This window comes from Canis lupus, chromosome 8 (assembly GCF_003254725.2).
Source record: "Canis lupus dingo isolate Sandy chromosome 8, ASM325472v2, whole genome shotgun sequence".
In the NCBI taxonomy this organism is placed as follows: domain Eukaryota; kingdom Metazoa; phylum Chordata; class Mammalia; order Carnivora; family Canidae; genus Canis; species Canis lupus.
The window spans coordinates 51,077,542-51,090,849 of record NC_064250.1 but is presented as its reverse complement, the minus strand read 5'-3'; the positions used below and the strand labels follow the sequence as shown (position 1 = coordinate 51,090,849).

The 13,308-nt window shown below is 41.5% G+C and overlaps 1 protein-coding gene across 19 annotated transcripts in view; it reads right to left on the bottom strand.

Annotated features, from left to right (window-relative positions):
- Positions 1-13,308, bottom strand: part of NRXN3 (neurexin 3) — a 1,528,419-nt gene that overhangs the window by 1,410,919 nt on the left and 104,192 nt on the right. For all 19 annotated transcript variants that reach the window (XM_049113340.1, XM_049113345.1, XM_025442408.3 and 16 more), the window contains exon 4: positions 689-718. In XM_049113340.1, the coding sequence (XP_048969297.1) occupies positions 689-718 (30 nt within the window). The remainder of the gene's footprint in view (positions 1-688; positions 719-13,308) is intronic.

Genomic DNA, 13,308 nt, shown 5'->3' with positions numbered 1-13,308 from the left:
GCTCATTCCCTGCATATTTGAATATTTTAGGTTGCAGATGCTGAATTTACAGATCTTTATATGCAGTTTTCTTCAGGGTGTATAATGAGTTAGAATCCTGCCATGAAGACATTAGCATGTTCTTTCGGTGTTTTTTTTGCTTTTATATAAAACTGAAAACAGTTAAACCCCCAAGGGCTTCCTTTGACCATGTGTGGCTCAAAGTCATTACAATGGGCAGTGGGATGGAGGGGAAGACAAAAAGGAAACCTTTACTCAGAGTGAAATTCAGGGAGAAGTCCAGCTCCTCTCCCCTCAGCCACAGGGCCCCAGCATGGGGCCTGGGGAGGAGCAGGAGGAAGTTAACCGCTCTGTTGCTCTGAAATTAGCTTCATTCACCCCCATTATCGACGCCGTCATGCCTTGTTTCATGCTTCTCTCTTGGAGGCAGCCCGGCAGGGCCAGCGCCCTGAATGACAAATGGTGGTGCAGAATGGACAAGCCAAGGGGATGATGGGGACAGGAAACCAAGATGCATTGGTTAAGGTACCCCCCACCACAGGGTGGCCCCTGCTGCCAGCCTGGCCCACAGCAGGAGGGACAGGCAGCAAAATGGCCTGCCAGCAACAATGAGGCGCTGAGCGACCAGCCAGAGGCACAAAGGCAAGCGGTTCAGGCAGCTGCCGTGCCACAAGCACAAAGCACCTACCTTGTTCACTCATCATGAGGTGGGAGAGGCCTTGAGGAAGGAAAAGATGGGAAGCAGGGGGAAGAAGGGAAGGGTAAGAGAAAAAGAAAGAAGACAAAGTTAAAATTCCAACGCAATGCAATTGGCTTGTACTGATCAAGTGGAAGGAGGAGTGGCAGGGCATTCACACACACTCAGGAGCATGCACCCAGTGCTGAGAAGCCAGCCTCCTGCTGCCCGACAGCACCACGGCCCTCAGGTTTCAGGATGGCCTTTTGTTTGCTGAACTGCTCCAGGCCTCATCATGAGAGTCTTCCTCTTACCATACTGTTCTGTGTGATGCTTAGGATTTGAAACAAATCTATTAAAAATTAGGTCCCTTGGGAAGGAGACTCAAGAGGCCAGGCCTAGCACATTTCCTTCTTTTTTTAAATGGCTTTTTACAGTAATACATGGTCACTGTAGCAACTTTGGAAAATTCACAAAAGAAAAATCTGTGGTAATCTCACCATCCAGAGGTTACTGCCCAATTTTATTTTCTAGATACTGTATTCTTTTCTACAAAAATGGAATCATGCTGAACATACTAAATGAGTTCCTACTTGCAAGAGTTGCTCAGACAACCTGAAACTACTTCCCCTCTCACTTTGTCTTAGCCCAGTGACTACCACCCCTGCCCTCCACTATTTCCCCACCACTATCTTGTCTAAGAAGGTCTCTCGCCATGGATCAGGGACGTAGAGACGAGCACTGAATGGGTTAAAGGAGGTACACAAGGTCCCAGTGAACAAATAGCACAACCTCTGGCTAGGTGCTTAAGGAAGTCAAGCAAGGCAATTAGGAGCTCATTACTTCAAGGAAAACATAAGCTCCAATAAATCTATTAAAAGAAAAGATTTCCAACCAGTAACCAATGGTACCAGTTTGCTCTTCCTTTGCTTTTGTTATTACTGGAGATATTTGACAAACCCCAGGTCACCCCAGAGAACCTTTACCCAGAGTGAAATTTAGGGATATACAGGATTAATAAAGTAGAAAAGTCTCTGAAGTATAGAAATCCCCAAATGTTTTTCAAGATTACTAGAGATTTAGAAAAGTAATCAGAGGCAAAATATGGGTCAAGTAACTGACTTTTAAAAAGATCAGTGATATATTAAATACATAGATATATGTGCCATAAATGTCATGGAATCTAGTTTTTAAACAAATTTCATTAAACTATAATCACATTTTAAATGCACATTTCTGGCTTTCATTTCTCGAGGCCTAGCATTAATACTCACGGAGGAATGGAATCATGCCAGAGTAAGTCGTTCGCATGATTTGTTTCATTTAAAAAATAATTTTTGGTCTTTTTTTGTGAAGAGATAATAGGGAGACAGAACAAAGGGCTCTACCTTTGGCAAAGAGAAACCACGGTAGAAGTCACTATTCCTAAAATGCCTAATATTTCCGGACCAAGCCATAGCCTTCAGCATCCAGATCAAGAGCACTAAAAGGGAAAGTCTGGGGCAGGCAAGTGGGATACATGGAAAGGTAACTAATTCACAGGAGGATCATAAGAATTAAGAACTGAGAAGAAGATCCAAGGAGTTACCTAAAAGAAGGAGTTAAAATGAAAAGAAAATAATACTATTATATATTTGCAAGTTGCTAAGAAAGTACAGCTCAAATGTTCTCACCACAAGAAATAAATGGTGATTATATGATGGGATGGAGGTGGTAGCTAATGCTATGGTGGTAATCATTCTGTAGTGTTTAAATGTATGAAATCAACATCTTGTACACCTTAAACTTAACACAATGTTACACATCAATTCTACCTCAATACAGCTGGGGGGAATGTTTAAAATTTTTCTTTCAAATTTAAAAATGAAAGGACAAACATTTCACACTTACAATTAAAGATGTTTAACAGCTCAGAGAAGAAGCAGAAGAGAAATGGTAGGGCCTTTTCTTTTTTTGACTCAAATAGATATTTCAAAAAATGCACTGAATGAAGAGTAAACAGGACAATTGGTTTAAGGGGTATCCAAAGCCCTGAAGAAGATCTTACAGTTGGGCCCCATCTATGTGTTACGTGTGTTTCTTTAAAGTACTGTCTCCCAGTGTACTTCACTGACCACCTATATCAATCATCTGGGAATGCCTGTTAACAGTGAAGATCCTTGGCCCCAACCCAAGGAATCTAATAAATTAGAATCTTGGGGAGGAGTTTGGGGAAAGATTTGAATTTCAAACAAGCTCCCCAAGTGATTCCCATGCTCACTAGAATTTGAGTGGCATATAAATCAAATTTTGGTAAATTAAATTGTATGATAAATGCACTAAGAGGAATTGGATATTTAATGGAACCCTGCAGTGGATCCTTTTGTAGAAGAAAGAATCCTTTTAAAATGCAAATAACCCACCACCTGTGTTTTTTAAATTCAAATATGTACTTATCAGGCTTTATTAAGCTACATATGTAGTCGCAGTATTGCAACTCAAATAAAATGTTCATATTCTTCAACTTCCGAAAATCTTAAATAGAAATATTAGACCAAGAATGCAGATCCAGGATCCTGATGTTAAAACTGGTTTTGCAGGCAATGAATCAAAATGGACAAGAAACAGGATGGTAGAAGGGAGAAGCTGTAACCATAATTTGGTTTAAGTTTTGCTTTTGGAGAAGGAAATTTTATTCCACTTTTAAGAGCTTTTACATCAGTATCTTCTCTTATACAAATCTATCCTCAAAGCTTACAGAATTAAGAACTGGAACTCAACAATTTCAGAGTGTCCAGGGCTAATCTGAAATTGTTTCTGTCCCTTTCTATTCCCAGACACTTCTACCTGCTGTTAAAAATCTCAGGCCCTCCCCTCCAAACAAATGGAAGAACCAACAATCAACCAACCAAGTGATTCAAGTACCTGCTATATGCAAAGACTGGGTTAGGTAGTGGAGAGACAGACAAGTATGGTAGATGGTCATTAACCTCTAGGCATTTAGAGTGTAACTGGGAAGATGTTATGTGTTTATATATACACAAACATGCAGATGATATATATTATTGGTACCTGACAGTGAAGTATAGGGGTTAAGACCAAGGACTTCAGAGCCAGATTTGAATCTTAACCTTTCTTACTTTCTAGCTTGTGACCCTAATGAAGTTGCTAAACATTTCTGCACCTTAATTTCCCTATCTGCAAAATTTGAATAACAATAATGCCAAATTCATAGGTTGTTCTGCTGATTAAATAAGTGAATATATATAAAACTGGGCCTGCACATGGTAAAGACTTTATAAGGATTATTACTGTTATTTTTACTAATCTATAAAAACATACTGATGTGTGAGGCAACACCTAACACAATACTGACACACAGTTGGTGCTCAGTATGTGTTTGGTGATCGAATGTGGAATGTATGAATGGATCATTACTACATGTCAAATGATGAATTCAGACAATAAAGAACACAGGACTGTGAGGTGCGCCCTACATGTACAGAAAAGGTTTTTGGAGGAAAGTGAGATTTGAAATAAATCTTGGAAGATGATTTAGGATTGGAGAGATGGAGGACACTCCAGGTAACACCACCAACTCCCAGGATTACAGAGTGAATCCGTAAGGACTTTCCTACTCAACTTTTCAGAAGCACCTATGACACTGCCAAGCACATACTAGGCATGTAATACATGCTATTCAAAATAATAATGAACACATATAAACCGTTCATATAAGGAAGAAATGGAAGGTGATCTTAAGGATGAGAGTAGTAATCATTGTATTAAGGCCCTGAATTTCAAGGCTAAGGAAAATGGACTTGCTCTTACAGCTGGTGGGACACAGTGAGGGTTCATGGGCAGGGGAATGACCCAGGGAAAATGATGTTGAGGAAAATTGCTTTGGCAATGGTGCAGACAGGATAGATGAGAAGGAAAAGGGACAGAGGCAAAAAGATCAGTCACAGGCAGAGGGCCTAGATTAGAATTGTGGTGGTGGGGAGGAAAAGGAAAGAGAGGATCCAACAGGCTTTGGATGACCGATGAGATGCTTTAGGGGAGGAGTGGATAGGAGGCTGAGTAAACACTGTCAGAAAGGTGGGGTGGGAGACGAATGGGGGTTGAGAGTAATGATGAATTCTGTTTTAGGCATGATGAGTTGAGGAAACAAAAATCACTCAAGCAAAAATGTCTAAGATGCATTTTAAAATGTAAGACTAATGTCTGTGAGAACGTCAGGACAAATATCAGGATGTATTACCACCCCTTCATGGAAGAGAGGGTCTATGCCCAGGTAAGTCAATGAATCTTCCAAAAAAGGAGCTAGAGCACTGAGTCTTAACTGGAAGAGATGGGAGAGGTATTAAGGTATCTTGGAAGTTCTTCCCCGCCCCCCCGATCATATTCAACATTAAAATAACATTTTACATTCAAAAAAGAAAAAGGAACTATATGGCTTTCAAATATAGATACAGAAAATAATGCTTAAAAAATCTTAACTGAGAAGGATATAATTAGTAAGGGAAAAAAAGGAATCTATACTGCATGTGTGTTATCTGTGTGGTTGATGAGGAAGGGGGAAAAATGAAGATTGGCCTTCTCATCAACCTCAGAAACAGAGGGTCAGCCACAGCACCCCCAAGCTACACAGCCAGCCCTGGGACTAGCACCTGGCTGGATGTGGAGTTTGGCATTTATTCGGGGTATGATATTCAAGAGAAGACACAATCTGGAACAGGGGCTCATAGAAGCAAAAGGGACAACATTGTTCACAACAGTCTCACCATGGGCTCTGGATTTGAATAGATCCTCAACTAAGACTCAAAAGCCAGATCCATAAAAGTTCACCTAGTGGAGGGTAGGGAACAGGAGATGGGCTTGGATTAACCTTTGACAAACAGGATATTGAGAATTGCCAACACCAAATTCCTATGGAAGGAACTACAATGCCTTTGAAATATATATATATTCATAAAAAAGTTGAAAGCAACTGAAGTGTCTGCTAGCTGGATGTCACACCCTGACAGAGTACTATGCTGCCCTAGCTTGATCCAGGGACCATTCTGGACCCCAACATACATACATCTGATATGTATACCCTTCCCCTCACTCTTTCTAGTGCTATATTCTACCCTCCTTGTACCTATCTATCCTGTGCACAAGTTCTCAGAGTAGATACAAGAACAAGAAGAGGAAAAGATCACCAGTAGGTAAGACATACAAAACTGAAACTGCCTTAGAACAGACTGCAAATCATATGCAAATTATATGCAAAATATACGTATGGCCCTCTAAACTCTGCTACATCCTTTGGGAAAATCCCCATGGAGATAGTAGCTTTTGCAGTTTGGGAGAATGGAAATCGCTATGAAAGCAAAGTCATTTGTAAGCGGCTGTGGCCATCATGAAGCCTGTCATGAGAATGACTGATACAGAGTAAAGAACCATTTACTGAAACAGGCAAGAGGAAGATGCAGTGTTCAGGAACCAGGCCAGAAGTTGAAGGCCTTCATAATTTAAGCTAATACTGTCTCCCCCCTCAAACCTATAATATCCCACCTACCTCAGATGGTTTTCAATCCATCCTACCTCTCTTCATTTTGCCTGAGTAACTGGGAAAAGTATTTCAAGGGAAGAAGAAAGTTGTTCGTTGGGGTTAAAAAAAAAAAAAGATTCAGAAAAAAAAAAAAAGCAAGTTATCTCTGCCAAGACTTTTCTTTCATTCACTTTCAGGGTAACTTTTATCCCAGGATAAAATCCACATACATCATCTCTTTTTCCATACTGAAGAAGAGAAATTAAATGTCACTAATTGCTACAAGTGCCAAGTGCTAACGCTGAATTCTTATGAAGCTACAAGGACTTTTTAAAAGAGTAATTACATAAAATCAGAAGGTAACAGAAACATTCATCGATGTTTCTGGAGGAACTAAGGATATAGTGAAGGTGGTAAGGGGTGGGGCCGGATGAAGGGAAGCCACAAGTGACCATGACTCTAAGGTAACTGAGAATTTGGAAAAGAGAGAAGGAGAAAGAAGAAATACACATTACCATTTTAAGCATTAGAGGAAATTTGGTGAACTTGGAAAAAAGAATTGTGACAGCAGTTAATATTTGTTGACTGTTTACTGCAGACATTGTGTGGCTACGTGTCATCTCACTATGGGAAACGCATTGCTATGATTTTGATTTTACAGGTAAGGAAACCAAGGCTTAGAGCCAAAGTCACACTAATTAGTAAGGGGTGAAGTGAGGATTCTAAGCCAGCAGATGGACTCTCCAGGCTGTGACGGTAACCAAAACACAAGCTACCCTGCCTTGTTCAATTCTGGTGGAGAAAGGAGGAAATATGTTGAAGAGTATTCAGCAGCAGAAAATAGTGCCTGGATACTAATTCAACTTCATTTATGACTTTGGCCCAACAAGATATAAAGAGCACTGCAGGAAGCCCTTTTAAAAGGCTACCATCTCCCTTTCCCCAAGCCCCACACCGAGATTCTATTAAAACATGAAGCTTTTCCTTTCCAGGGCATTTCTTAGGGTTATTAAACCACCGCCCCTCATTAAAATGCAAATCTGAACATAAGACATGCTCCGGCTCCCCAGCCATGACACTGTCCTGCATGTGAGATCTTCAGAAAGCCAAACTAAATCTTCCTTCAAAGATAGGAGCAACACAGGGACTTGTGAATAAAGGAAGGATAGAGACATGAAGTCACAGGTTGAGGAAGTCTGCCACTGTGGGAAGGAGAAAGGACTTAGGAGACAGGGTAGGACAGGGGGGAGGAATATTTAAAGAGAAAAGGTGGATCTGAAAGAAGTCTCCACCTATTTTCATAACTGTGATGGAGACCAGTCCTTCCCTGGGCAATTCCCTGACCTTCATCGTGGACTCCAGTGTCCTTGTATCTATCAGGGGTTTGATAGTCACTTTCAACAGAGCCTAGGCCTAGTCAACATTTTGATCAGTGACCTGGCTAAAAGTACTTACTGGCATGTGTCTGGATATTCTGATGAACTAAAGCTGAAAAGAATAGCTAATTTGTTAGATATCAAAATCAAGGTCCAAAAGGTTCTGAACAGGCAAAGTGAGACTTAATCTTAACGGACAAATGTAAATTCTAACCCTTAAGCACAACCCCCCACTTTTCCCCAAAACCAAAAGATGACAGTAGTCCTACATCTTCTCATCACTGAATATACCAAACCTAGGGTTTTGGTTCAGAGAATGGTGCCATACGCTAGGAGGGACATTAATAAGGTAGAATGTGCCCCAAAGAGGAGAATCAGAGTGGTCAGGGGGTCCTAAAGCATGTCACATGTAGAATGGCTGCCAGAACTGCTATATATAGCCCAAACAGGAGAAAGCTAGAAAAGGACATGAGAACTCCCTTCAAGTATTTTTAAAGTTGAGCATGGAAGATAAGAGAGTAAGCACATTTGGCCAGATCAGAAGGTCAATTAATAGGGAAAGCCTCACTTGCCAGAAATGCCATAGAAGAGTCAGAGTGGGGTTTTTGGAGATAATTACCCAAAATCCATTCTAAAACAAAGGTACTTTATGAACTAAGGCCAAGGAACTATTGGGTTGAGTCATACAAAACTGATAATTGACTGCTTTTGACCTACAAAAATGACTATTTTAAATGGTTCAAACTAATACTCTGAGAGCACGACCCAGAATCAAGAAGGTAGAGACTAAACGAAGCTTCATTCAATCACCTAACAGCAGTCATGAGCTGACACATGGGACAATTACCTACTTACATATATGTTTTTGGCTTTTCTATGAGCCTTGAACAGTAATGGGGATGAACTGAATAGTTGGACTAATGACAAAGACAGCCTGTGGCTAATTCTCCAAGGCAGATCCCTACCAAGATCCCAGCTTCTGGGTTTGCCCTTTTATGGTGCCACCATGTGCCATTCTCACTGCTAAGCCCTTTGTAGGATATAACTGTACTAGCCCACTCACTGTTCGCCTCTAGATCAGCTTTGTTCTTACAGCCTGGTGGCTGGACTGAACAGAAAATATTTCTTCCAGTGTCACCCATGAATCACCAATAGCTTCTGTATGGTATAACCATGGGGTAGAGGAAAGAATGCAGCACCTTCCCAATCTATTCCACCTCTTCTGGGGGGAAGGTGGTTTGGAGTTTCCTCATGCATAAACATGATAGAAAGAAGAAAAATTGAGGTAGTCATGCTTATTACTCTAAGGGTTAAAGGATCAGTAACTGTGGCTTAGAAAAGACTCTTCCCAAAGGAGAAGTTCTTACACTCCAACTGTCATGAACTTTTCTAAAATTGTTCTTTATTCATAAATGACATGAAGCTGGAAAGGACAGCTGGTGTGCTAGATGAAAGAACCTTACCCTAAGAGATCATGGTGTGCTAGATTTTAAAAATCCAGGGCTGAATTGAACAAAATCAAAGAATGATCCCAACTAAGTCAAATAAGCATAGCACAGAAAAGGGAGAGAAATGGTTTAGCAGCAGTGTACACAAAAGAGTAAAGATTCTCAGTGACTAAGTTCAACTTAATGCTATAATTATTTAAAAAAAAAAACAAGCAAAGGTATTTGTGCCACCATTAATAGATGTAGAAAGTCTAGGAAAAGGGAGCAGCGGGATCCCTCTATAATGAAGTGGTTGGGACATGTCCAAAATACCATTTGTGGTGTGGGCATGTTTCTTTGGAAAGGATAAAAAAAAAGTCATTTTTCAGAAAACAATGACCTGGATGAAAGAATTTAAAACCCTTATATGAGAATGCCCAAGGAAACTGGAGATGGTTTAGCCTTTAGAAAAAGAAAGTCCTTAAAGACAAAGAGGTCCATCTTCAAACATTGGGAGTGTAATTAGATCTATTCTGTGCGTCTCCAAAGGCTGGAAGCAATACAGGTGGTAAAAGCTAGAGTGACTCAGAATAAGGAAGGCTTTGGAACACTCAGTGCTCTTAGAATGGGATGGAATAGTGAAAGGAGCAATGAGCTGCTCATCACCATAGGGGTCCAAGCCAAGTCTGAATGAACTCTTATAGAAGAGATTCAAAAATAAGGTGCACGGAGAGCCTCGACAACATTTTGGGTCCTTTCCATCCCTGAAGTGCTGTTTCTAACAACAAAGTTTTATGAGCACATACATTGTGGCAGGTAACGGGGACGCAGGCATGGGTAAATCTCTGCTCTCAAAAGGAGAAACCTCATGTCCTTCAAAAGCCCACAGTGGCCAGTGAAGGGGCTTGTGGGGGACAATACACTGCTGACTATAATGTATTATGATAATGGCTCTATAAATCCCATTACCTAAGGTGCCACTGGAGCTCAATGGGGGAATCATTCATTTCACTCTCTCTTCCACCTGCCCCCCCTCAACTTCCTGCCCTCCTTTAATGTTTATAAAGTAGAAAATAGTGATTAATAATGGAGCTTTAAGTCCCTTTACCTTCTAGATCACTTTCTTTAAAATAGTGGTTCTCTAACTTTGGTCATATCAGAATCACCTGGGGGAAATGTCTTACTTTAATGAGCCTGGATCTCCTTTATTAGTTCTCCAGGTAATTTTGATGCTTACTAAACTTTACAAACCACTGCTCTAAATCATCCAAAACCTGAATTCAAATCCCAACTCTACCTCTTTCTAGCCATGGGATTTTGAGCAAGTTAACTCTTCCATGCCTCCTTCCTGTAAAGTACCTTCTCAGGATTACTGTGACAATCACCTGCAACCATGTATGAACAGCACTTAGCACAATTCATCGAACACAGAAAGGGCTTGAAAATATGTAGTCATTATTATGTATTCAGAAGACTGGTATATCTGGGCTTTCTCTGTGCCCCACCTCTCATCTCTTGCCAATACCAGTTTTTATTCAGAAGACTGGTCATTATTCAGAGGACTGGTCATTATTCAGAAGACTGGTATATCTAGGCCTTCTTTCTACTCCACCTCCCATCTCTTGCCAATGCGTTTTCCAACAAATTGGCAGCAGTAGTAGACCACCTGCTCAGTGCAGCCTCAGAAGCTTCCCTCCAAGGTCATAGTCAACTAGGTTGCCCCACAGGGGACCCATTGTCCTCAACTCTCAGCTGTATTCCATCTCCCAACTCCTTCTGAGGCCTCACCCCACAAATTGATGAGTTTATTAAGTAAGAAAGGTCCTTACCACACCTTGCTAGGTAGATCTACAGACTGGGAGGGTCTCCAAGGCTGCCATAAACAAGCTGTGTGACTTAACTGAGTTACATGAAAGTTCTCTGTCCTCAGTTTCTCCACATGTACAAGGAGGGAATTGGTCTAGAAGAGTTTCTCTGTGAACTCACCAATGGCATTTTGAGGATACGAATCTTTGGGTGAGACTCTCCCACACATTACAATGCATTTAGCATGAATTGCTTCTTCTTAATGCCACCAATGCCAGTTTGTCACTGGAGCAATAAATACACACCACACATGTTTGGTGGGATCAGTGATGGGGACAGTACTATCCCATCAAAACTAGTTCTAATGATGTTTTCTAATTCTGACCTTGCCCTCCAGAACTGAGAAACAAACTGGGACCATAACCAGCACCCCAGTGGGTCTGCCTTGCCAGGATAGTAAAGGACATGATTTTAAAATCCTCTAAAAAAAAGGCATCAAGATCCCGTGGTCTACCTCCTTGAGTTAGCTATAGCTGGGGGCAGGCTGGGAAGCAGCTCCGTACTTACACTTATTCATCAAGAAGCGCTACAGCAGCCAAGGGGGTCTTCCCAGGCTCCAGTGGGCAACTGGCTAGAAGCTGATCATTGTTAGCCCAGCCAAGGGCCGCCTTCCAATCCAATTACACACAGCCATGGTGGATTACTTACTGCCTACATCCTCCACTGACCCAAGCCCAAGATGGGCACTGAATAAAATTCAATTACCTTCTATCTCAGGGTGAGCCCCTATACAAAAAGCAGACTTTCCTTCAGAGAAGTAATAAGAAAAACTAAGAGCTGAGTCCCAAGCATTATTTATTCATTGAGCCAGTTTTATTCTATTCCTATAATATATTGGCACCATTCTAGGCCCAGAGCACAGAAAGAGTGAACAAGAGTGTACTTTTGTGAAGTGACATTCTGATGGAACTCCCCATGAGTCATCTCCAGGGCCAGACATACCAGGGTTTGCATCCTGCTCTGCCACTTTTTACTGGGTGGAATTATGAGCTAACATCCTTGAGCCTCAATTTGTTCGTGGGTGAAATGGGTCTAATATCGTTATTAATATCTACCTTCTGATGATGTCAAAAGAATTAAATGATGCATGCAAAAACAGTACTTTAACACCTGGCTCAAAATACAAGTTCAAACAATGTCAGATGTTTTCCTTAATAAATAAGGGAGAAAAGCAAATGGGACTACTGCCCAAAAGAATAGCAAAGAAAAGACAAAATATGTTATGGTTACCACTGGAGATAGGAGCTGTAAGTCTTCGGTATAGGAGAAGGCATCTTCCTGATTGCTGTTCTCCGAGGTATCTCAGTCGGAGGCCTAATCATAGATCCCCAGAATGAAAGAAGTCTGAGAGGCCACCTAAGTCAATCCCTTCATATTAAAGAAAAGAAGCCTAAGGCTGTGAGAGGTTTCATGACTTACCCACGGCCACACAACCCCCAGAGAAAGTAGCAGAGCCAGAAGGAGGAAGAATGACAGAGGAGAAATCCCAGATATGTGTTTCAATCCTGGTACCTACCATACCTGCTTCTGACCCTGGCAAAAGGATATAACATCTTAGAACTGCAGGTTCTTCATCCACAATGGATGCCTGGGACCTCTGTAAATATGGGTCACCTTGCACCCCATACCCCTGGTGGGATTCCTTGGCCTTACTTCACAGCAGTATTGGCCAGGATCTGAGGGACCTCTTTACTGAAGGCATAATGATCAGGACAGATGGGAGAGAATGTGTGACAAGGGGAGCACAGCAGATGTCTTTTGAGGAGCTCTCCACCACAGTATTGGGAGCATGCCTCGGAAGTGTGGGAGACCAAGACAGGCAAAAGAATGTCTTGTTTTAAACTTCTCTGAGGCCACCTTCATATGTGAAGTGAAAATGCATGGAAAAGATCAAATGAGCTAACTTATAATACTAGCTAATTTATGCATGGCTTACTATATGCCAGGCACTGTTCTGAAGACTTCACTTAATCTTCACAAGAGCCCCGTGAGGTAGGTACTTACTGTCACCATTTTACAGATGAGGAAAGTAGGGCCACAAAGGCAAGGTAACTTAAACAGGTCATACTGTTCCTACTGGGAGAAAGCCAGGATGTCAACCCAGGCATCTGGGTTCTAAGTCTGTGCTCTAACCCAAGGGTGGCAAACTTCTCCTGTAAATGTCCATATGGTAAGTCTTCCCAGGCTTTGCACGCCGCACGGTCTCTGCTACAGCTACTCCACCTCACCTTCGCAAAGCAGGCAGAGACAGAGCAGAAACAAATAAGCATGCCTGTGTTCTGGTAAAACTTTATGAACACTGAAATTGAGATTTCATAAGATGTGTGCATCACAAATTATTCTTTTGACTGCTTTCAACTATTTATAATGTGAAAAGCTAACTGTAGCTGAAAGGCCGTATGAAGGCTGGCAGTGGGCTGGAGTTAGCCCTGAGCAGTAGTTAATGGA